At 47.6% G+C, this 24333-nt stretch overlaps 1 protein-coding gene across 4 annotated transcripts; it reads left to right on the forward strand.

The window, feature by feature from the left end:
* Positions 1-1882: 1882 nt before the first annotated feature.
* Wdr5 (WD repeat domain 5) lies at positions 1883-23677 on the forward strand. 4 transcript variants are annotated; one of them, XM_051184955.1, is made up of 14 exons: positions 1883-2036; positions 5688-5772; positions 6356-6464; positions 6762-6835; positions 7296-7385; positions 7503-7592; positions 7759-7842; positions 12730-12785; positions 16583-16629; positions 20003-20078; positions 20865-20898; positions 21232-21306; positions 21666-21753; positions 21923-23677. In XM_051184955.1, the coding sequence occupies exons 2-14, from the start codon at positions 5692-5694 to the stop codon at positions 22021-22023; spliced, it is 1005 nt and encodes a 334-aa protein (XP_051040912.1). In that variant the 5' UTR covers positions 1883-2036; positions 5688-5691; the 3' UTR covers positions 22024-23677. The 4 variants fall into 4 exon arrangements, with proteins under 4 accessions (XP_051040912.1, XP_051040910.1, XP_051040913.1 ...); XM_051184953.1 differs by having other exon boundaries at positions 1889-2036; positions 5604-5772; XM_051184954.1 differs by having other exon boundaries at positions 1920-2036; positions 5630-5772.
* The last annotated feature ends 656 nt before the right edge of the window (positions 23678-24333 follow it).

A 24333-nucleotide genomic window follows, 5' to 3' on the forward strand; every position in this document is an offset into this window, starting at 1 on the left:
TTATTTAACCAATTATGTTTGAGGTGACCTAACTGTCCTAGCTGTACTTAAAAAAGGGCTGCATGCTCCTATTGGGGTTACTGCCATTTTGTACAGGTGAACGGCCTCACACATGCTGGTAAAGTAATTAAAGCTTTTGCTCTTATGTACTATCTGAGCCTGAGGTCTTCCTTCAGTGTTTCCTCTGTGTTACTTGGTTTCACCGTTTGTGCTATGACAACAATGATGAATTTCCTCACTTAAACCAGAAGGCTGTTTCCTTTGAGAAGAAGGCATTCAAATCCACTGAGTGAAAGTTGGAAATCTGAGCTGGGCCTTGGTGGTGAATACCATTAATCCCAGCAATTGGGAGGCAGACACAGGTGGATCTCTGAGTTCGAGGCCAGCCTGGTCTACAGAGTGAGTTCCAGGACAGGCTCCAAAACAATACAGAGAAACCCTGTCTCGAAAAACAAACAAACAAAAACTACTACCAAAAAAAACAAAAACCAAAACAAACAAACAAACAAACAAAAAAAAAAACAGAAAGAAAAAGAAAAAGAAAGTTGGAAATCTGAGGGTTCTGGTCAGGACACCTTATCCTTGGGGCCTCCCAGGCTGGTCTTGATTGAGTATGTAGCTAAGGATGATCTTTTCAAAGTTCTGATCCTTCTGCCTCTAACTCCTTAGTGCTTGTGCAGCCACACTTGGTTTACGATTGTTGGGGATCGAACCCACGGCTTCTTGCATTCTGCATGCACTGCAACAACTGACCTACACCCCAAGGCAGACCTGCATTTTAGCAGTTCCTCTGGCTGGAATTTGGGAAATGCTACATCAAGTAGAGCCTACCTGAGGCAGAGGGAAGCTAGGCAGATCCAGGAGAAGCTGTTCTTCCCACCCTGCTCCATCCAGGCTCCTAACATAGGGATCAGGCCTGTTAGGCACACAGTTCTACATGAGCTGTTTCTGTGTCCTCTTTGGAAGGGGATTCTAGGCCAATTGCCAGTATCCTCTTACTTCCATTGCTATGGGAACACATTCTCAGCTCCAAAGGCTAGTCCCTTTGCACAGGTTCCTATGTTATTTGATATCCCCACGTTGGGAGATAAGAAGCTGCATAGGCCAAGGCTACCTCTAAGATCCTAAGACCATGTGTTAGATAGCAAGGTGAAGGTGCAGCAATAGAGACTTTAAAATGAGCTTCTGCTGCAGCTGACTGGAATGTGAGCTCTGGGCACCTACGCTAAAGAGCAACTGAATGATTCGGAGATTCCAGAAGCATGAGGACCTGGAGTCCTGTGTTAGGGACAATTGCCTTTAGTCTTTCCTCCCTTCCTTTCTATCCTTTCCTTCTCTTCCTGTGTAGCTTTGGAGCCTGTCCTGGAATTACAAGAGACCAGGCTGATCTCGAACTCACAGAGATCCTCTGCTGGGATTAAAGGAGTGTGCCACTACCGCCCGGCCTTGCCGTGATAGTTTCTAAGATCCTTTTCTGAGTATGGGGCTGCACAGAACAGCCTCCTTGTTGCCTAGCTCAGAGGAGAGTTAAGTATGTCCAACTTGAGCTGTGGTTTGCGTTTGCAGTAGCAGGAAGCCCCCGCCCTGAAGTAGGCTGGGGAGGCCGCAGGAGATCCGGACTTCCGGACCTCGTGGACCTCCACCAGCGGCACTGCGAGGGTTCCCAAGACCCCAGCGCAGGCACAGGCCAGGGCGGCCAAGCTGTAATCATCAGCGTGGCGACACAGCATAGGACAGCAGGAGAATCACAAAAGCACATTCTGTCCCATTTTTCACTGCAGACACCACGATCTGCAACTAACGAATCCCAGCGGTCAAGCAGGAAGCGAGAGCCGCAGGCGGCCCCTTTAAGGCACTCCTCCTCCTCTAATTTTTCTGACCCTCGTCGCCGCCCGTTGCCCCGCCCCCTCGCGCACGCGTACTCCCGCCCGCCTACCGCGCCGCTGCCGCCTAGTTTAGGAGCTCGTCTGCTCTCGCGCGCAGGGCCAGCCGACGCGACGCCAGAGCGCCCGGCCCCGCCGCCGCGGCCCCGGCAGGTAAGAGGCTGACCCGGCTCTTTGGGCGCGAGACAGGCGGCGGCCACGAGGGATAGCAGGCTCCGGGATCTACAGCGCCGCACGTGTTCCACGGGCCTCGGGCCGGGCCCGGCGCCGCCTGTGCGGCCGCTCCCCGACCCCACCGCCCCTTGTGGTCGTCATGGCCCGCTCCTCCCATGGCACTCCCCGCTGCGCCCCCAGACCCCTAGTCGTGCGAGCTCCTGGAAGCCCACCTCGGGCTGGTGTCCTTGGCGGTGGGATTCACAGTCTTTCACGCAGCCAGTATCTCCTAGGTTTCCTTGACCACTTGGCGCCTCTCTTATGTTGCCAGTTGCCAGCACATCCTTCACCTGAGTTCCGGTGCAAGTTTCTACCTGACTAGGCCAAACTCTATAGAGTCAGGGGGTTTGTAAGCATTGTCTGGGTCAACCAGGAAGACGAGCACAGTGGTGTGAAGCCAAGGCTACTACTAGGACCAAGATATCCAGGAACCCAAAGAGGATGGGTTGGAGCTCTTTGGGTTGGTCAACTGAAATCACCTGAGTGAACGAAATATTCTGTCTCTCCACACTTGTGCACTCAGTGTCTGGGGTGGCATCCAGGAATCTGCATTCGATTGGAGAGAGAGTAGGGGCGGCTGCCCTCTCATGGTCAGGTTCACTCTAGTATAAAGCTGGTTGTGACTGTCAGTTGACCACCTCCTCAGTGGGCTGTGGACGCCAGCCACATACCACCTGCGGAGTATCCTGTTTAACATACCTACCTCTCAGAGGTGTCCTCCTGCATCCTGCTTTTCTGTAGGCTTTAAATCTGCACACCTGGACGCTCTGTCTAGAATTACGCCCAGTAGAATAGGAAATTGGTGATTTCTTTTCAGACAGACCCATGTAGATTCTGGCATCTCTTTTTAACTACTTTGAACTCCTGAGTCTCCAGCTTCCGGATTGTTATGAGGCAGACTGGCTAACGGTGTTTTGTTTTCTTCCTCGAAGACAGGGTTTCTCTGTAGCCTTGGCTGTTCTGGAACTTGCTCCTTACACGAGGCTGATCTTGAACTCAGATCCCCAAATGTGGGCCAAATCGTGATTCTTTTATATGTTAATATTTGGCATCTTGAAGAAAGACCCTGTCCTCGGGGTATTCGGGGTGGGGATGGTGCTGATGCACACTTTTTTGCCAAGGTCATCCACTGACTGCTAGGTGAATCTCTTTATAAGCTAAAAGAAGCTGCTTAGTTCCTAGAGCCTTCCCACCCAAGAGACCTGCCCTACACTGTTGCCCTGTCCTTTCACTGGGGGAGATCTGCTAGGCTTTGTGAAAAGGAATTTCTGTCCCTTCAGCGTCCTCAGAAGGACTGCTACCTGTATGGTTAACAGAAGTGGTGGCTATGGGAATCCATGATGTGGCCAAATTTACATTAAGAATAATCTGATTGAATGTTTGTGGTGCACGCTTTTAATCCCAGCACTTGGGAGGCAGAGGCAGGCAGAACAAGCCTAGTCTACAAGAGCTAATTTCAGGATGGACAGACTCCAAAGCTACACAGAGAAACCCTGTCTCTAAAAACAAAAACAAAAAATAAGATTCTGGGTCAGGCCCGGTGGGTTGTTCTGTGCCTGTTACACCAACTGTACCCAGAAGCTAAAACAGGCTTTTGAATACCAGGTATGTAGCTATAGACCCTGAACCCACAAAGCTAAAAACACCAAGCAGCTGGCATTTCCTGGGCACCAGAGCTTTGTTCCTTGGCGAGGTCTATGACACCTACCCTCCAATCCTTGCACTTGGGCTCGAGCAACAACAGGATATGTCCTTGATAGAACTGGCTGCAAGTAAAACAGCTTGGCTGCACCTGTGCCCTATGTAGTAGGCATTGTAACTGTTATTCCTCCAGGATTGAAGACTTTGAGACCTGTGTGTGTGTCCCCTTCATTTGTCTTAGTCTTACATGGGGTCTGTGAGGTTTCAGGTTTAATCTCAAAGCTGGAATTTACATCCTGCTTCCTCCCATTGATGACCAAGGAATCCACGGCCAGTGACATTTGCAAGCATGCCTCAGTAGCTCTCCTTTGACTACTACTTCATTTCCCAGTCCCATGGTGTGCTTTTGTGTGGTTTATCCAGGTAATGAACCTATTGCTGTGGTGGAATTAGCTGTTGCAGGCACATACATTTTGGGCTAAGCACTGTCACGATGACCAGCATTTCTGCTTTGCACTGTAACATGCACGTAGTTTGCAGTTTCACTGGTGTTCTAGTTGCTCCTCCGGAGGAAACCTGTAGAGGCATTGGACACTCTGGTTTACTCTTGTAGCTCTTTTGTAGTACCGTATTCCCTGAGTCCTTCAGCTCTGTGAGCTCTTATTTTAGAAGGCAGCTTTGCACCTGCAGCCCATGAGGTCACAGGGAGCAGCTGATAAGTAGTGACCACTGGGTTCATAAAGCCTGTGTTTTCATGATTAAAATTTCTTGGATGCGGTTTTTATTTTTTATTTTTTATTTTTTTTTTTGAGACAGGGTTTCTCTGTATTGCGGGTTGTCCTGGAATTCCACTCTGTAGACTAGGCTGGCCCACAGACTCATAGAGATCCCCCTGCCTCTGCCTCCTAAGTGCTGGGATTAAAGGTGTACAGCACCAACGCCCAGCTTCCTTGGGTGCATTTTAGGGTAAGCTCCCAAACTTCTGCACAGAAGGTCCACCTCCTGTTACTTGGCCTGTCAATTTCAGTCAAAAAAGCCTTTTTAATTAAAAACTGTGTTCAAGGCTCTTTGAAGCAGAGCTCACATGCCTGTACACATCTAGTTGCAGTGGGAAGCTTTTTTTTTTTTTTTTTTTTTTTTTTTTTTGGTTTTGAAACAGGGTTTCCCTGTGTAGCTTTGGAGGCTGTCCTGGAACTAGCTCTGTAGATCAGGCTGGTCTGGAACTCACAGAGCTCCACCTGCCTCTGCCTCCTGAGTGCTAGGATTAAAGGCGTGTGCCATCAACGCCTGGGTGGAAGCCTTCTTGAGGGTCAAGTTTTTCTTAAGCTTGCAAAGAGGTCAAGGGCAGGTCATTACATAGAGCATTTGAAGCTTTAGCCCTGACACAGGGTGACAGGATCCTTAGCTTAGAACACTTTATTAGCTTCAGGATTCCCTTTTTATTGAGAATTATTGCTTTTATACTTGGGGGTGGTGGTCTTATGCGTTAGGCGAATGCTCTCAGTTATTATACTCAGCCCCAACAACCTTTTGTTATTTTGAGACAGGGTTTCTCTGTGTAGCCCTGACTGTCTTAGAACTCTGTATAGACCATTCTGGCATCAAACTCAAGAGATCACCTGCCTCTGCCTCCCAAGTGCTGAAATAAAGATCTGTGCCACCATACCTGACCAAATTTATTTTATGTGTGTTTTTGTTTTGTCTTTTGCCTGCATGTATGTCTGCATACCACATGCATGTAGTCCCTACAGAGGCCAGAAGAGGGCGTCAGATGCTCTCAACTGGACTTAGGGATGGTTTTACGAGTGGAAATCAAACTCAGGTCCCTTCCCAGTAACCTTTTTTAAAGAGAGGATTTGTTTATAGGCCCCATACTCTAGAGTACGCTTTAGCTGACAGCCTCTTCCACTGTGACTCCCCCTTCACTGTGTCCTGCCCGGTGGGCATCAGAGCCATGGCCACGGAGGAGAAGAAGCCAGAGACAGAGGCTGCAAGAGCACAGCCTACCCCTTCCTCATCAGCTACACAGAGCAAGGTATGTCCCAGAGGGACCACTGTGGCAGATAGGCTGGAAAGATTCTCAGGGATGTTATTTCATTAGTCCAGGCTGCTCTGCCCAGTGAGGTATGCTGGCAGTGTCAGTTTCTGACTACATAGCAGTGGTCACACAGAGCCAAATGCTAGGTGCCATCAGATTCTCAGACCTAAGACAGTGGGGGTGGAGTTTAACAATAAGTTTGTTTTGAGGCAGAGTCTTCCTATATTTCTGGCTGGTGAGGAACACAACTTGCAGACGAGGCTAGTCTTGAGCTCATATAGTTATGTCTGCTTCTGTCTCCCTTTCCCCTTCATGTGCTGGGATTAATTTAAAGACATGCCCCACCCTAGTTGGCTAAAAAAAATTTACAAATTCTTGGTGTGCTGAGGTGGGTACTCTAGAGGGGCTTTGATGAGAGTGACAGGCTCACATTGTCACAGTTTGAAGTGTGACATCAGATAAGGTGGTAGTAAGTTCTTGTGTATGAGTTTGGAACCAGCTAATAATTACAATTTGGGCATCAAGTGAGTTCATTGGGTGGTGGTAGTTGCCTCTGGCTAATTTGTACTGTCTCCCACAGCCCACACCTGTTAAACCAAACTATGCTCTGAAGTTCACCCTGGCTGGCCACACGAAAGCTGTGTCCTCTGTGAAGTTCAGCCCCAATGGGGAGTGGCTAGCAAGTTCATGTGAGTATCCTTCAGTTCTTGGCTGGAGAGGAGAGGCTGGCTGAGCTTCAGCTGAGGAAGGTTGGTTAATGGTAGGGGCACTGACTGTTATTTCTTACTGCTTCCATAGGTGTGTTAGCATTCAGCATGTAATTGCTTATTCATATTGCTATTGCCACTCAACAGTGAAGTGGTGGGAGGGGGTGGAGTGGAGTGGCTCCCTGTGTCCATATTTAGTTCACTGAGTGACCTAGGCCCTGTGTTTTATGGGAATAGCTTCAACCTCTTCTAACTCCAGGTCCTTTTCATTTCTTTCAGCTGCTGATAAACTCATTAAAATATGGGGAGCGTATGACGGAAAGTTTGAGAAAACCATATCTGGTCACAAGCTGGTAGGTTTCCTGTGAGGTGCACTGGCTGTTGAGCTAGGTGACTGATTGCCTTGTCTCTCCTGGAGCTTACTCTGTAGATCAGGCATCCTGAGTGCAGGAATTACAGGTGTTTACCACCATAGCCTGGCTTGTCAGGCCTCTTTTTAATGCTGATGGTTGCAGGGTCTTACTATGTAGTCCAGGCTGGTCTGGAACTGCAATCATCCTGCTTCAGCATCAGGTTTGCACGATCACACCTTACTTATATATTTGGTGCAAGCATTTTAAGCCTCTACAGGTGAATGAGTCCAGGAAGCCTGGCAGAGCTGAGAGTAGTGGCCTTTTGCTCTGGGCCAGATGTCTTGTGCTAACACTGGCCAGAACATTTCCTGAGGTCATGGTGCATAGGTAGGGTTTGTCTTTTACTGATCATTTGCTTTTTGATCCACAAGGTGGTAACCAACTGCTTTTCTTTCCCAAGGGAATATCTGATGTAGCCTGGTCATCAGATTCCAACCTCCTTGTGTCTGCCTCTGATGATAAAACTTTGAAGATATGGGACGTGAGTTCTGTAAGTGACAGTGGATGGCTGGTCTTGGGGAGGTCTTCACATATGCTGGGAAGTCCAGGGTTTGTTTCTGGGGATATAGCCCCTGAGAATCACAGAGCTTGGTGTGCTATTCTCTAGGGAAAGTGTTTGAAAACCCTGAAGGGCCACAGTAACTATGTCTTCTGCTGCAACTTCAACCCCCAGTCCAACCTCATCGTCTCAGGGTCTGTAAGTGAGTGGGTCTCTCCTCCGGGGGCGATGTGTGCGGTGTCACATATTAGTGCTTGGTGTGGGCTTAGCCAGGGTGGGGACAGGGTTTGGGTCTCAGGGATCACACCATTGCTGCTCCTCTGTTGCTGTAGTTACTTTAACCTACTGTCTCTCTCATCTTTAGTTTGATGAAAGTGTGAGGATATGGGATGTGAAGACGGGGAAGTGCCTCAAGACTTTGCCTGCCCATTCAGACCCAGTCTCCGCTGTAAGTCTTGCTGATATGTACTCAGCAGTTCCTCTACATGGGAACTTACTTGCCTGTGTGTAGCATCCAGATGACAAGAGGCCAAGACCTCTCTTGGTTCTGTGTGCTATTGTGAGTATGAGGGATACAGCAGGGAATACCATGAGGAACTTTTGATGGCTGAGAAGTAGATGACCTGGGATTTTCAAGGGGGAGCTGTTCAAAAATGGACTTTCACAGGATGGGGGGGTGGTCTAAGGAGTGTGTTTGGACAACCAGGAGCCATGCAATGGGCACTAAACACTGGTAAAGAGAATTTTGAGTAGTGTAGCTTTAATTAGCGGGTGTGGTGTCATCCTAGGGTTTCTGTTGCTGTGATAAAACAGTGAGCAAAAGCAACCTGAGAGTGTCTGAGCTTGGGTTACTCTTGCTATAATGAAACACCATGACCAAAAGCAAGTAGGGAGGAAAGGGTTTATTTTGTTTGTCCACCATTGAAGGAAATCAGGACAGGGACTCAAGCAGGGCCGGAATCTGGTGGCAGGAGCTGATGCAGAGGTCATAGAAGAGTGAGTGCTGCTTACTGGCTTGCTTTTCGAGGCTTGCTCAGCCTGCTTTCTTATAGAACCAGGACCACCAGCCCAGGAATGGTACCACTTACAATGGTCTAGAAAATGCCCTACAGACTTGCCTACAGCTCAGTGTTATGGAGGCATTTTCTCAATTGAGGTTCCCTCCTCTCAGATTCTAGCTTATGTCAAGTTGACATAAAGCTAGCCAGTACAGGAGGGAAAAAGATTATTTTTATTTTTTGTTATTTTGAGACAGAGTTTCTCTATATAGCCCTGGCTATCCTAGAACTCACTATGTAGACTAGACTGGCCTTGAACTCATAGAGGTCTATCTACCTCTGTGTTGTAGTTAGGGTTTCTGTTGCTGTGAAGAGGCACCATGACCAATTCAACTCTTACAAGGAAAACATTTAATTGGGGCTGGCTGACAATTCAGAAGTTTGTCGTCATGGCAGGAAAGATGGAAGCATGCAGCAGATGTGCTTGAGAAGAAGCAGAGAACTCTATCTGGATGGGCAGGCAGCTGGGAGAGAGTAACACTAGGCTTGGCTTGAGCATTTGAAACCTCAAAAGTCCACCCCCAGTGGCACACTTCCTCCAATGAGGCCACACCTCCTAGTAGTGCCACTCCCTGTGAGCCTGTGGGAGCTACTTTCATTCAAACATCACACTTTGCCTCCTGGGGGCTGGAATTAAAGGTGTGCCCCATCCCTGCCTGGGGGTATATTTCATCTTATACTTTATATCACAGTTCCATCATAAAAGGAAGTTAGGGCAGGAACCTGGATACAGGAACTGGAGCAGAGGCCTTGGAGGAACATTGCTTGCTTACTATCTTGCTCTTGTGGCTTGGTCATATGCTTTTTATACAAACTAGGATTACCTACCTAAAGGTGGCATCCCTCACTTCAGGCCATTAGTGAAGAAAACACCCTGCAGACTTTCTACAGTCTGGTCTTAATGGAGGCGTGATCTCAATTAAGATTCCCTCTTTCCAGATACATCTAGGTTTGTGTCAAGTTGACAAAAACCAACCAGCACAGGTGGCATAAGACATCTGTGAGCTGTTGATGCCAGAGTCCTCTGATCTAGTGCCACACAGTGTCAAAACAAGAGGCAAATGTCAAATTGTACATGTGATTATGTTAATGATTATCTCCCCCCCCCCCAGCTGTTCTAATGTAGGCTTTCTGAGGATGACCTTGTTATCCTTAATGACCCTCCTGCCTCTATCTTCAGAAGGCTGGGAATGCCATCATATCTGATTGGTTTATTGACTTTTTTAAAATTTTTTTTCTTCTGGTTACTGGGTATTGAACCCAGGACTGGTGCACAGTAGGCAAGTATTCAACCATTGAGCTGTATTCCCAGCCCAAATTGTGCCAAATATAGAAATGGCTCATTTAGGTGCCAACCAGTGCAACAGAGAGACAAACGCTCCATTGTAGAGCATTCACCTAGCATTCCTGAGACCCTGTGCTTACTCTCCAGTCCCTAAGAAAGGAAGGGCTCAAAGGTTCCTGTATCAGTAGAACCAGGATGTTTCTTAGCTGCCTGATGGCAGAAGAAGCATGTGTCATCACTCTGTTGTCTAGCTGGACTGGATTTGCTTTCTAAAGCCCTTAGTTTAGGGTCTTAAGCCTTTTATCCTTGCAAGGCTTTGGCTCAGCAAGACCACCCATGTCATACAGTCCTGGTGTGCATGTAGCTTTCCTGGTTTACAGCCACTGCTATTGTAACCAGTGTTGTCACAAAGACCCAGCTTGACTTGCTAGCTGGCTGCTCTCTGGGGTTACATAGGACACGGTAAGGTAGAACTTGTTTTCATACAGAGGGTTAACTGAACACTACTAAGAAAGTGAGTTTGACTGAGGGGGTGTGAGCAAAGAGAGGCTATGTAGATATGGGTCAGGGATGGCTACTGGACACTGAGGCAGGAAGAGGGTTCCCATCAGGTCTCCTATAGAAGCTATGTGCCAGTTGAACTCCGTAGGGCAACAGAGCAATAGCCCCTGGGTCAGCTGCACTCACTCTGTCCTTCTGGAGTCTTCTGGGTTTTTTTTTTTTTCCTTTTTTTTGGGGGGGGGTGGATTTTTAAAATTTTATGTGTATGAGTGTTCCCTACTGCATTTATGTGAACCATGTGTGTGCCTGGTACCCATGAAAGTCAGAAAACGTTGGGTCCTCTGAACTGGAGTTAAGGGTGGTTATGAACCGATATGTGGCTGTGCCAAACCAAACCTGGGTCTTCTAAAAGAGCAGCAAATGTTCTTGTCTACTGAGCCATCTCTGCAGTGCCACCCTCCTCATCCTTTAAAAACAACTAATTAATTTAGAAACAGGGTCTCAGTATGTAGCTTGGGCTGGACTAGAACTTGCTGTATAGACCAACCTGACATCAAACCCACAGATAGCTGCTAGCTTCTGCCTTCCCGATGCTGGGAATAAAGATGTAGGCCACCATACTCAGTCCTGGTCTTCAGCTTTAAATGCGCACCCTTCACCAGGTGGTGGCACACACCTTTAATCCCAGCACTTGGGAGGCAGAGGCAGGCGGATCTCTGAGTTTGAGACCAGCCTGGTGTACATGAGCTAGTTCCAGGCCAACCTCCAAAGCCACAGAGAAAACCTGCTTCAAAAACCAATAAATAAATAAACAAATACGCACCCTTTCTCATGTGATAGTGGCACTCCCTAACTGCTGTCTAGTGTTACCTTCTAATTGAGAAAAGCCTATAGGGTATCCATGTACATCTATGTTCCCGGCACCCACTTAGGGCCCCTCAAAGAAAGTTTTATTAGGACTTCTGTCAAAGAGGAGGTCTGTTGGCACACCTTTGCACATTCACAGGATACTAGAACTGGAGACTTAGTTAAGGGGCATCCAATCTTTGGATGCCCCTCAGAGTTCACATCTAGGCCCAACCTTAACTGAAGCCTCTTCCTATACTCTCTCCCTAGCTACAGCCTTGGCCTGTGTGTTTTCACTATATGTTTGGGACCCTAAATTATTTGCTGTGTCTCACCTCTAGCAGAGAGTCCAGTTAATTGGTCCAGGATGGGTCATGGTACCATGTGAGTTTGCTACCTGCACATTATGTGCATCAAAAGTCAGGTGTCCATATGGACTCCTTATCCCTAATGTCTTAATAAGAATTTGTTTTGGGTATTAAAGGTAGGGATTAATGTGGTAGTTAGATTGTTTTGAATTAAGGAAGGAACTTTTCAGTGGCTGGAAGTTATGGTTGAATGGCTGGCTGTTCAGCATCAGGCATGTATTTGCCAACTGTAGAAAATACTATAGAGTCCAGCTTAGTCCATCAGGTTTGTGATGGCAAGAGTCCCTGGAATTTGAAGATTGTGTGTAAGTTTTTGTGAATGCCTGTGAACCTAGCCCATAGGGAGCTGAGGTAGGAGCTTTTCTTTTTCTTTCTTTCTTTCTTTCTTTCTTTTTTTTTTTTTTTTTTTTTTTTTTTTGGGGGGGGGTTCTTAGAGTTTCTCTGTATTACTTTGGTACTTTGGAGGTTGTCCTGGAACTAGTACTGTAACCAGGCTGGCCTTGAACTCACAGAGATCAGCCTGCCTCTGCCTCCTGAGTGCTGGGATTAAAGGTGTGCACCACCAACGCCTGGTGGTAGGAGTATTTCTTAAGCTTGTCACCATACCAATGCATTGAGAGTTCATCTATAAAAAGTTTGTCTTCAAACACACCTGCCAAAGACTCAGTGAAAGTTATAGAAGTTGCAGAGATAGACTCAACTCCTGGCGCTAAGATTTAAGCAGGGCTGGAGATGTAGTCTAGTTGGTAGAATGTTTGCCCAACCTGTACCAATTCTTGGGTTCCATTACCACTATTGCGTAAGCATGGACATGGTATTATATGCCTGTAATCCCAGCCCTTTGGCAGAAGCAGGAAAATTAGGGTATAAAAGCTACAGCTACATAGTGAATTCAGAGTCAACTACAGCTACACAAGATCCTGTCTCAAATAACAAAAAAAAAGTAAACACTGAAGTCAGTTACAAGAGGGCCTGGAGTTTACCCACGTGCACCAGGGGCTCACAGTGAGGTTTGCACAGTGGCCTGAGTCTCATAGCTGATCTGTCCCACTAATGATGTGGAGTACCAGTGATCATAGACTCAGGTTTAATGAATGAGTGTCTATTGCTGGTGGGGGAAAGACTTTTGGATGTGCCCCCCCCCCCAGTTGTATTGGACTTGTTAGGTGCCAAAAGGGAAGGTATGTGTTGAGTTCTGTGGTTCAGGATGCCATTGGGATCCGGAGCCACATGTTACTGATTAGGAAGTCAGCTTCTTTTCCTCCTTTAATTTGTAGGTTCATTTTAACCGTGATGGATCATTGATTGTTTCCAGTAGCTATGATGGCCTCTGGTAAGTGAGAGTCTTCTTCATGTATTGAACAAATGTTTATGGCCTGCTGTGCTGTTGTTCCAGCTCTGTGGTTCAGCAAAAAGAGGCGACACGTGCCTCACCTTCCATAAGCCTGTGCCCCCCCCTCTGATTGCAGGACCTTGATAGTGTGTGGGACATAGTTCAGGGGATGAAAACCTATGAAAAGAGGTGTGATAGAGATGGTGGCTGAGAGGCAAGACCACCCAGGGCAGAGTGAGAGCTGTGAGGTCTTTGCATACCCCCCTGAGTGTGCCCTTTCAAAGTTGTAGGAAGTGAGTAAAGGGGCTGAATCCTTGGGGTAAGTCCACAGATCCCATGAATTCTGGGCAGGTGAACCACCAGATCTCATTGTGTGAAAGAGAGGAGAAACCAGAGGTGTGGTCTACATACAGAGCTTCTAGCAGTGTATGGTGTTGTGGACATGACTGCTGGGTACAAGTGTTCAGGGTTCTTTAGGAGACAAGGGAGAGTGCAGGTCACTAGAGACAGGCTTATGAGTTAAGTGCTAGTTGCACCCTAACTTGGAGATCATAACTGTGTTGATCTGTGTTGAACAGAAATAGAGGCTGATTAGAGAACAAGGTGAGTCACGGGTGTTGGTGTATGGCAGCGGTGATGGGCTGGCTGGATACCCTCACTAAAGGCCATCCTTGGCTTTGCAGTTAAAAAGACCTTGGATGTATTTAAATATACCTAAAATTACAGATACCTAAAAATGAAGTGTTTTAGCTGATCAAGTGACTGACACCTGTTCAACAAAGTCCCCAAGAATTGATTTGAAGGATAGGACAGGGCAGAGTGCCTGGAGTGAACCAAAGGAACTAGAAACTTTTGTGCCCCAATCAGAAGTGACCAAAAGGCAGAGAGTAAAATCTAGGCCTAACATAGGTGACTTAAATTTTGCTTATTTTTTGTGGTGCTGCAGATAGAACCAAGCCTTGCATTTGCTCAGCCAGAGCTTTGCCATTTTGAACAGCGCTGGGCTGGGACTTAGGAAAGCCACTTGGCACACATTACAGTGTTGAGTGATACGAGCTAAACATTTTCTTTCTCTTTGGAGGTGGCACAAACTTTAGCAAAAAGGCAGTTCTTTCAAAAGAAAGATAAGTCCATTAAACCTTGTTTCAGTTGTTCCAGTCTGGTGTGTGTTACTGTGCTGTCACTGTCATAGGCAGAGTGGCCACCAAGAGACTTCTAGTGGAAGTACACTTCAAACTTGAATTTTCCAGAATGAGTCCAAAGCATGGCAGGTTGGGGAGATGGTAACAGGAGGACCACAGGTCTGTAAGAGTGGGTTGGCTGCACCAGTCTGCACCCAGCACACAGCCCCATCATGGGGCTGGATATGCTGATGGGAGATGAATACCTGAGCCCTGGCTATTGCCTGGCAGGGTGCACCTGACTACCCAGGTGGTAATAGCATTTAGGGCTGTGGTCACCTAGGTGTGCTATAGCACAAAGACACCCCTCTGTGCCAAAGTAAAAGCCATAATCCATTTGAGATCATTCTGTTTGCCACAAAGAATAATAGCAGGTGGCAAAGATGCTGGAGAAAAGTCGGGGCACAGAGCCCCTGCACCCCCCACGTCTTTCCCTCCTGGCACCCAAGTATGTTGACCAGCCAGTGGTATAGACAATGACCTAGAACCTTCAGACCATGTGTAGACTTGGCTTTAAGAAACTTTCCAAGAAGTTAGGAACAGTTTATTGAAGAAGTTGGCAGGAAGGAGCTTGGGAAGCTAAAAGATGATGGGGCACACCCTTATCTAGCACCCTGGGAGCAGAAGCTGGCACGGTTCAGGATTTGAAGACAGCCAGGGCTGCATGGTGAGACCCTGTGAGAAAGACAGAAAAAAGTGGAGTGCAGAGAAGGGGGAACCAGTTATATAAGGCATGCTTGATAGGTAAAGAGCTAAAACTTAAGACTCAGAAGTAAAGATGAGCAAGAGAGGTGTGTGCCCCAAGCTCAGAGAGGACAGGAACACTAGCAGTGCATTACACTTGGCCCTCTTTCCATAAGTGAACCCTGGAGATGTGCTCTGTAGTCCACCACCTAAAGAGAGCTGGAGGAAGTGATTCAGAGTCTGAAAGTGCTGTTGGGATCTTAAAATTAATTAACCAATTAGTTTATTAGAGACAGGTTCTCATTTTGTAGCTCTGGGACTCAAATGCAGGCACTCAAAATTGAAAACATTTTAAAAACTAGAAAGCCACTTATGTGGTCCTTCTTCCCTTGCTGCATCTAATTCCTGCCATCCTCACTTGTCACTTGGGAAGTGTAGGTAAGCATAAATACATTCCAGTTGTCTCTCAGCCAGGAAGTGACAGATCAGGGTTCCCCCTTCTGAGTCAGCTGTATTGTCCAGCCTCTCTGGGACCTCAGCACCTGCTGTCTGAGGTGTGAGGATATTATGCATTTGCCAGGGTTTAAGGTGACTGCCCCCCCCCCCCATCCCACCTGGAGTTAACCAGATAGATGAAGGATGCTTTCATAGGAGAGGTGGAGAATGTGACTGCCTGAGCACACATTCTGGGGAGTTTAGGATGGAGTCAAAAATCCATCAGTCACTCTGAGCCCCTGTGCCAGTAGGTAGTTGGATTTCAGTCCCTTAGGGTGTTTTTACTATTGTTACAAAAGTGGATTTAAAAGAGGTCAGCAGGTGGTGCATGCCTTTGGTTCTTTAAACCCAGCACTGAGAAGGCAGATCTTTGTGAGTTCAAGGCCAGCTAGAGCTACATAGTGAAACTGTTCTGGAAGGGAGGGGGAGGGGCTGGCTAGAGAGATGGCTCAGTGGTTAAGAGTACTGGCTGTTCTTCCAGAGGTTCTGAATTCAATTCCCAGCAATCACACGGTACCTCATAACCATCTGCAATGAGATCTGGTGCCCTTTTGTCTGCAAGCATACAGACAGAACACTGTATACATAAGTCTTTTGCCAAAAAAATGAAAGAAAAACCCACAGAGGAGTCCAGTCATGGCAGTTTATGTTTGTCATAGAGGCATGAGGATCAAAAAATAAAATAGAGCCTGCAGACAAGTGTCACTGGGTATGTATTTAGAAAATTGAGCAGAGAGGAAGAAAGGGCTGTTACTTCTGGATCAGACTAGCTTGTTTCAAGAGTGGAAACCCTCAGATGTGGAGAGGCTGGTGTTGGGGGAGGAGAGCCTGATTGCCTCACCTTGGGTGTGGGATATGGGGCCTGGCCTGGGTTAGGTTTCAGATGCAGTGAGAGCATGGGGGCCTGTTTGGGAAGCAGCCTAGCAAAGAGCCAGTGTCCCAGCATCTGGGAGTTTGCTGAGGAAGTGTGGATTATTAGCAGAAGTCACAGAGCTGTGTCAAAGCCTGGCATACCTACCCTCTCTGGGATGGTTATCTCTGAACACATTCCTTGTCATACACTTACGGGGATATCCAGAAAATGCTACAGACTTTATTTTGTGACAACTCAGCCCTCTGTGGGATACACCAGCCATTGGTGGCCCTTAAATTAGGAGAATATAGAGAGGACAGGCGTCTTCATTTTGTTTTGGTTTTTAAAGACGGGTTTTGTTTCTTTTCTTTTTGGAGACAGGGTTTCTCTGTAACCCTGCCTGGAGATCAGATATTCTTCATGCCAGGTTGGGAGACAATCCTAGTACAGGTGATGCTACCCATATGTGCACATAAAGACAGAAAGTAATTGTTGAAGCTATGGGTATAGTGTGGCGCTATGGGATTGGTGACAGCACTTAACCAGCAATCAGCTTTCTTACATATGATGTTCTTAATTGACAGCCGCATCTGGGACACTGCTTCTGGCCAGTGTCTGAAGACACTCATTGGTGAGTGCTTGGTTCTGTCTGGGGGAGGGTAGGGTAGAGGGGGAGTTAGGGCAGGCTTTCCCAGGTCTGCCATGTCCTGATGGTCCTTACAGAGTATCTATTTTCAAGAAATCACCTTTCCCTTCTGTCCTGGGCTTCCTTACTCTGGAAGACTCGTGGTGTTTCCGTCCCACCCTCCTTCCTGTGGAACCTTCCATGTCCCTGTCTACCCCCAGCCCTCCCCTCCGCCTCCATCTCTCATGCTCACATGGGGACCTTGGAGTGTTTTTCATTGTTGAATAATGTAGCTCTTTAGGACCCTACACTTTTCACCTGTGTTCATCAGCCTCAGCTTGTCCCTGGCCCCTTCCTCCCTGGAGTTGGGGATACATGTTCACCTACTGGGATACTACAGGGTGGGCAGAGTGTCAGGAGTAGGACAGATCTTAGCTCACAGGTGGGTGGGTGGGTTTTTGGAAGCATGTTACTTGGCCCAGCTGGAGTTTAGAACTTTTAGGTCAGCAATGTGAAGGATTGGCAGGCCATTTTTTTGCCAGACTGACTGACTTTGGAGGTGGATAGGCTGATATGGTGAGTTGCTACCACCTTAGGCTAGTGTGGCCATTGTGGCCTGCCAGCTTGCTAGGATATTGCCTGTATTGGCAGAGAAGACAAGAGCTCATTCTCAGTTGGAGTTTAGGTGGCCAGGCAACAAACATGGGCAGAGTGACTCCTGACATCTCTCTGACTTGCAGATATCATATACACACTTGTGTTTCTTTGTACTCAACTGCTTAATGACATGCTCACTTCACATTTAACACACCCCACTACTATCATCAATGTGTGATGTTCTCTCCAAAGCAGCAACTTGCTGTAGCTCTGGGTGAGCTTCACTAGTTTGGGGGCACAGTTCACCCTGGGATAATAAGGACTTTTATGCTTTTCTTGCTGTGTGGAGCCACCCTTGGTGCTTCCTGATTTCTCAGAGCAGTTGCAGATGTCGGGTAGTAAGCCTGTACATGTCACTCCCAGTCCTCTCTACCAGGACCTTTAATCATGTAGCAGCTACCAGAACACATATCTAGTGCTTGTGTTACCAACTTGTAACCATCTGCTACCCTGTGGGCAGGGATGTTGTCCTCAGTTCACAGGGTAGCATCTTAGGCAAAGAGGTCAGCTAGCTGGAAAGCTGTATAGCAGGTCCAGTCATCCCTCAGTATCTGTGAGAGAGGAACCTTTTATGGAATCCAAGGTCCTCAGATGCTCAGGTCCCTTATTTGAAATGATGCAGCGTTTGCATGTGACTTGTGCACTTCCTCCTGTGGTTTAAATCTTGAGGAGCTTTAAAATAATGGATGTGTGGATATAACAGGTGCCAGAAGGCACAGTTGGAATGATATGCAGTAGGCAGGTATACATCCAGTTCAGTGAAGCTATCATAGGCAGCTCAAAGAGATTGACACAGGATGGGGATTGCCAGAGTTACTACATTCACTTAAATTAGTTCAGCAGTTGTCCTTGGAAATAGTTGAATTCTGTTTGGTTTTGTGGGGTTGTGGGGTTTTGTTTGTTTGTTTGTTTGTTTGTTTTTTGTTTTGTCTTATTTTTGTCACAGGGTCTCAACTGTGTAGCTCTGGCTGGCCTGGAACTTGCTTTGTAGACCAAGCTGGTCTTAAACTCAATAGAGATCCACCTGCTTCTGGAGTTCTGGGATTAAAGGTGTGCAATACTATTATGCCCAACAAATTCTGTACTTTTTTTTTTTTTAAACCAACTGTATTGTATGCCTACCCCACCCCCAGTACATCATGCAACAATGTATGTGTATATCATAGCACATGTGAGGAGGTCAGAGGACAGTTTTCAGGAGTTAGAGCTCTTCTACTGTGAGTTCTGAACTCAGCTTGTCAGGCCTGTGCAACAAATTCATGAGCCGTCTCACCAGCTCTTAGTGGTTTTGCTGTTGTTTTGATTTTTGTCTATTTATTTTTTATTATTCATTTATTTGACATAATGGCTGCAGCTCCCCCTCCTTCTCCCAGTCCCTCTCTCCCATCCACCCCCCCTCTTCAATCTCCATCTAGGAAAGGACAGGTTTCCTCCTAGAGCATCAATAAAACATGGCAATCAAGTGCATTAAGACTAAGCATCTCCCCATGTATTATCATATCAGCCCTGGGGCTTAAAACTTGTAGAATGCTTTGTTTTCTATCAGTTGTTGGCTAAACTGTGGCCTGTTGGTGGACAACCAGGTTGCAGGACTAGGATTTAAATCTGGGCAGGCAATGGGCAGTAAACCCTAGACTGAGCTAAGCAGGCCTATTTGGCCTGAGGTCTCTTTCTTTTCTCTGTGTCTCTTCAGGTTTAAAAACTGATTTTCTTTTAGAAAGGTTGGCATTTCAAAAACAGTGTTTGTTTTTGTTTTGTGTAGCCCTAGCTGTCCTGGAACTCAATTTGTAGATCAGGCTGGCCTCCAATTCAGATCCCCTGCCTCTGGCTCCCCAGGGCTGGGATTAAAGGCATGGGTTACCACCACTTGGCTAGAAATTAAGATTATCATTAAGGTTTCATCAGTACAGGTCAGTGATATTTCACCAGGGATCTGTTTCAGATCCTGGGGAAGGAGCACAGGTACTGTTCTATGTCGACTGATACTGAATGGCCTTCTGTGACCTCAACTGGCCTCACTCTGTCATGTCCCTTTCAGTGTATGTGATCAGTCCCACGGAACAGAGACCCCAGCGAACCTCTAGTGGTAATGTGTGTGTCAGTGTGCACCAGTCTTTGTATGCACACCTCAGGGCCTGGTACAATTCCTTGGCTGGCCAGGCAGGTCCGCCCCAGGACACACTCTTCTCACCTAGCCTTGGGGCAGATCCCCAAGGGCCCACTGTGAAAGAGGATATGGCATCGTTTTTCCCTGGAAAATAGCTTTAATGTGGGCAGTTTCTAGGAGGCCTGGCTCCTCAGCAGTGCTGCAGCCTCCCCACCTCTCACTGAATGCTGAGGTTAAGTTACAGCAGGCAGAGGTGTGGCCATCATGGAAGGAGGGCTTGCTTAACTTCAGAATGGGAATATGCCTATAGGACCACCCTAGGCCAGGCAGCTTTCTCCAGGGGGATCAATTGTTCAGCTCTTCTGGGGAGCTTTGGGCCTCCTTTCACATGTGGTGAAACCTCATAGTAGCAGGGCACAGGGGTGAAGACTTAGGAAAGTGAATGACCAGGGAAGGTGATGGGAGATGGAATGTCAGGCTTTTGGAGGGCTTTCAGGAGTAGTGGTAATAGCACAGGTGGCAGGGGCCTCACACAGATGTCCTCCCACATGGGTGACAGGGAGCTGTCCTGCCTCTCTACTCTGCCAAGAGTCAGCCTGTCTTTGTTCTGTGTAGATGATGACAATCCTCCAGTGTCCTTTGTGAAGTTCTCTCCAAATGGCAAATACATCTTGGCTGCAACTTTGGACAAGTGAGTACTTACAGCCTTCATTGGTGGGATTCCTCTCTTCTAGTAGCCTAGTTGAGGAGTTTTACATTTGGGCATTAGTGCTGGCCCTGGACTGTGTGTGGGCTGAGGGGCTGAAAAAAATGCTGTCCACTCCAGATAGTTCTAGTATGGGAAAGATTTCCTACACAGAGGTGAAGCAAGACAGGTGGCCTCTGAAGGCCTTCTTGGGCCTCCGAGTTCCTTGACTTTTGGTGTGTTTCCTTTCAGTGCAGGGCTGGAGCCTATGGCCTCACACTTGTTATTAAGCCAGTTCTCAGGCTCTGAGCACCTTCGTGTAGCAGAATCGCACTGTTACACAAGCTGACTCCCTTCTAGGTGCTCATGTAAGCTGACACACTGTACAGGGTCTTAAAGGAACCTTGCCTGCTCATCCCTTTGAGAGGTGCCTGATTGGCATTATCCTGGTTAGCCTACCACTTCTCCCCATGATCAGCATGCACCTCTGTCCCAAGGATGAGTGAGCAAAAGATGCTTCCTGTGAAGTTTGTCCTGGATGTTTCTGGTTTTTTCCCACATTCTGCTTGTGGGTAACCCCTGGTTTTGGGAAGACAGCTAGCAACCTCTTCAGTCTTTCTCTGAATTACAAGTACTAGGATCCTTGTGTTTGCTCTTGTGTGCCATGGAGTGGCTAAGCCTGATGGACTGAGGGTCCTCTATCCTGACACCCATGGTTGTTGGGAAGTGGTGGCATCAGAGGCAAGGCATGGCTAACAATGGGCTGTCCCTCATTCCCACTCTTTGTTTCAGCACACTGAAGCTCTGGGACTACAGCAAGGGGAAGGTGAGCTTCAGGCACGCGGCTGGCCTGGCTTCCGCGTGCCAGCCCCAGGTAACAGGTTGAGGGGTGGTGCAGCAGCAGACCCAGGAGTTGAAGGGAGAGACTAAGAGCCTATCGTTAGCCTTCAAAAGAAGACTGAGTCTTCTCATAAGCAAGTGTGGTACAACTCCCTTTAAATATGTGGTGTCTTATTAATGGCTACTCTGTCTATGGGCTTTGCCCTTGTATGTGTCTACATAGTTTTTAGGCACTGGTCAGACGTGTGTGCCTAGTAGTTGGAATCCTATGAAATGAAAGAGAACCACAGGTGCTAACAATGTACGCCCACCTTTTCAGTGCCTGAAGACATATACTGGCCACAAGAATGAGAAATACTGCATATTTGCCAACTTCTCCGTGACAGGTGGGAAGGTGAGTCTTCTGCTGAGCTGCTTATCCCCCTGCCTGCTCTCTCCTGAGAGGCCACTCATCACAGGTGGCTTCATGTCTTTATGAAGCTTTCCTGAGCCTACGGAACAAACCCATACATGCCCTTCTGGATGGAACTATGGTATCTTGCACTTGAATCTGGTTGAAGATCTAAGAGCAGGTGGTGACTGGATAGAAACTTAGACTCACTGAGGGGTGGTGTGGGAGGCATTTGGCGCGTCCCCAGGTAGGGGGAATGAGGGGTTAGAGTGGTACCAGGCAGCTTGCCTGTTGCTACCTACTCAGCACATAACTTCCTGGTTCTTGCCTGTCCTCACTGGCTGCCTACTGTGCTACTGCAGTGGATCGTGTCCGGTTCTGAAGATAACCTGGTGTATATTTGGAATCTGCAGACCAAGGAGATTGTGCAGAAGTTGCAAGGTCACACAGGTGGGCAGTCATTTGGAGATGGGTCATATGGGTGGGTGGAGCTTGTTACTGTTCCTGGCATTCTGAGCACTGCCCCTAAACCCTCTGGTGCTCCCTGTACTCCTGAGGCCAGCCAGGCCTGTGCTGCCATTGCTTACCCTGGAGTAGCACCTGACTAACTCTCTTCCAGATGTTGTGATTTCCACGGCTTGCCACCCGACAGAGAACATCATTGCCTCAGCAGCATTAGAGAATGACAAAACAATCAAACTGTGGAAGAGTGACTGCTAAGTCCTGACTCCACAAGAGACTTCAGGAAGCCGCCCGGATTGGCAAGAAACACACGTGGGACAGAGGTGTGGGGCCAGGCTGGGGTGACAGGCCTGGTGCACCTCCTCTCTGAAGATGTCGGGTCAGGGGAGTACACACTACCGAGTCTTGATAGCCACTGTGACATTTCTTGCCAATTCTGTCCCTACCTGGGGAGTTTCTGGTCTGTGCTCAGAGGCAGCAAATTTTTAATTTTTTATTACGAGAGTGAGTTCAACTCATCATTTTCCCCAGTAATTGTTCTGTATTTTTTTGGTATTGTATTGCCCAGTGCACACACTGGAGCAGGACCTGCAGCCCCACTCCCGTTCCCTCCCTCCAGCCTTGGCCTGCTTGTTCATGTTCCCTGCCTATAATAGTACCCAGTGTGTTTCTAGGACTTTCTGGAAACATAGAAAGATTGTAAGTTGTGTCTGTGTCAAGTCCCTTTGTATTTTTGGAGTTCATAGGTCAACACTGACCTCTCAGTGGTTGCACAGTGTCCCCTTGTCACTGGTGTCACTCAGTAAGCTACATACACTGTAATAAAAGGTGGGCTTGAACCCTCTGTGGCCCTAAGCTCTGGTGGGAGCTCATCCACACCTGGTTTTTAGAAAGTTACCCCCAGAGCAGGGGTGGAAAGGTCTGTGGGAAAATGGTCCTTGCTATGCCTTTTCTTTCCCATTGGCTGCTGTGGGCACTGAGTGTTTTGAGAGGAAGCCTCTCAGTTGAAAAAGAATGGAAATCTTGGACAAGCATCATGTAGGGGAGGTTCTGGTCCTCTCCGCTTTTCATGAGGCTCAGGGTCACCTTTGCAGGAGGGAGGGGTTCAATGTGGTGCTTGTTCCAGCAGGTACAGCCTCCTGCCTTGACCTCTAACCCCACCAGCCTCTCTCAGCCCCTGCCTCAAATGGATCCTCTGGTGTCGTGCGTGACCAGAACTGGGAAGAGGTGATGGCCAGACTCAGAGCTGCACAACATTTTCACAATTTCACCTGGCCATACCCAGGGTGGCCTAACATGGAACAGATTGCAGAGGTTCTATGGGTGTTTCTGGTCCAGATGGATGGGTGAGGCTTCTGTACAGACAGGGACTGAACAGGGCTACAGAGAGGTTCTGGGCTTGCTCTGGCTCCAGCAGCCTGTTTAGCCAACAGATTCATATGAAGCCAGGTCATAGAGGTCTGTGGCTGTTTGAGGGCCTGTCCTCAACCTGTGGTCCTGACAGCTATGTGTTGACCACTCCATGGTGGCAAGAAAAGAATCCTAAAAGGGGTTGGAAAAGGTACCTCCTGCACACTCCTGTCCCCTCCTTTCGGGAGATGTGCACATGGAGTTAAAGAGGGTGGCTTGTCACTGACATGAGGGTTCTGGGGCCCCTGGCATCTTTTGGATAGATGTGCCTGGGTTCTGGTCAGCGTTGTGGGCCATGTTTCTGTGGGGTTTCTGGAGGGGTGTTGAGGTCCTTCCAGCTGTGGCCTGGTGTGTGGGCCCTCTCCTAAGGGAGGGAGCTTGCTTGCCATGCTGAGCACAGTTTCCCCAAGTATAGTTTATTTTTTCTACAGTTGAACTCTGTTGTAGATTTATGTAAAAATACATTCTCTTTTTGAAAATAAAAGATTTTCATGTCTTGTAATTTTGTCTCATATAACTTCTTCTAAAGGAATTCGTTTTGACTGGTCATGGTGGCACGTGCCTTTAATCCCAGCACTTGGGAAGCAGAGGCAAGCAAATCTCTGAGTTCAAGACCGGCCTGGTCTACAAGAGCTAGTTCCAGGACAGCTTCCAAAGCCACAGAAAGCCTGTCTCAAAAAACAAACAAAAAAGGAATTCATTTTGTATCCATAGATAGGTTGCATGTTCGAGGTCAGGGGACAACCTGATGTTTCCTCCTCCCACCATATGTGTCCTGGCATAGGACTCTTCACCAGTCACTTTGCTGACAATTCTATAAGAGTTTCTTAATGTGGTGGTGGCGCACAATTTTAATCCCAGAGCAAGTTCCAGGACAGCCAGGGGCATACACAGAAACCCTTCTTGAAAAAACAGAATTTCTTAAATTTTATCAGGCAAGGCAATGCATGCCTATTAAGGAGTTCCAAAGATCTCTGAGAGAAGGAAGCAGGAAGCTGCAAGAAATGCATGAAGATTGTGGTGGGGATTTAGACAATTTTATTGGAGGTCTGCAGCAAGTCACCCTATAATCCTGACACCACATATATTCAAGATCAACCTGGGCTATATAGTGAGACCTAGTCTGAAAAACAGCCTGTATTGGTCAGGGTTCTCTAG

Source organism: Phodopus roborovskii, unplaced genomic scaffold, assembly GCF_943737965.1.
Source record: "Phodopus roborovskii unplaced genomic scaffold, PHOROB, whole genome shotgun sequence".
In the NCBI taxonomy this organism is placed as follows: domain Eukaryota; kingdom Metazoa; phylum Chordata; class Mammalia; order Rodentia; family Cricetidae; genus Phodopus; species Phodopus roborovskii.

What these genes read in the sequence shown, in the direction of transcription:
- Wdr5 (XM_051184955.1), top strand. Translation starts at nt 5,692, where the DNA reads ATGGCCACGGAGGAGAAGAAGCCAGAGACAGAGGCTGCAAGAGCACAG. An exon ending in CATCAGCTACACAGAGCAAG is followed by an intron (nt 5,773 to 6,355) that starts GTATGTCCCAGA and finishes TGTCTCCCACAG; the next exon opens with CCCACACCTGTTAAACCAAA. An exon ending in TTGGCTGCAACTTTGGACAA is followed by an intron (nt 20,079 to 20,864) that starts GTGAGTACTTAC and finishes TCTTTGTTTCAG; the next exon opens with CACACTGAAGCTCTGGGACT.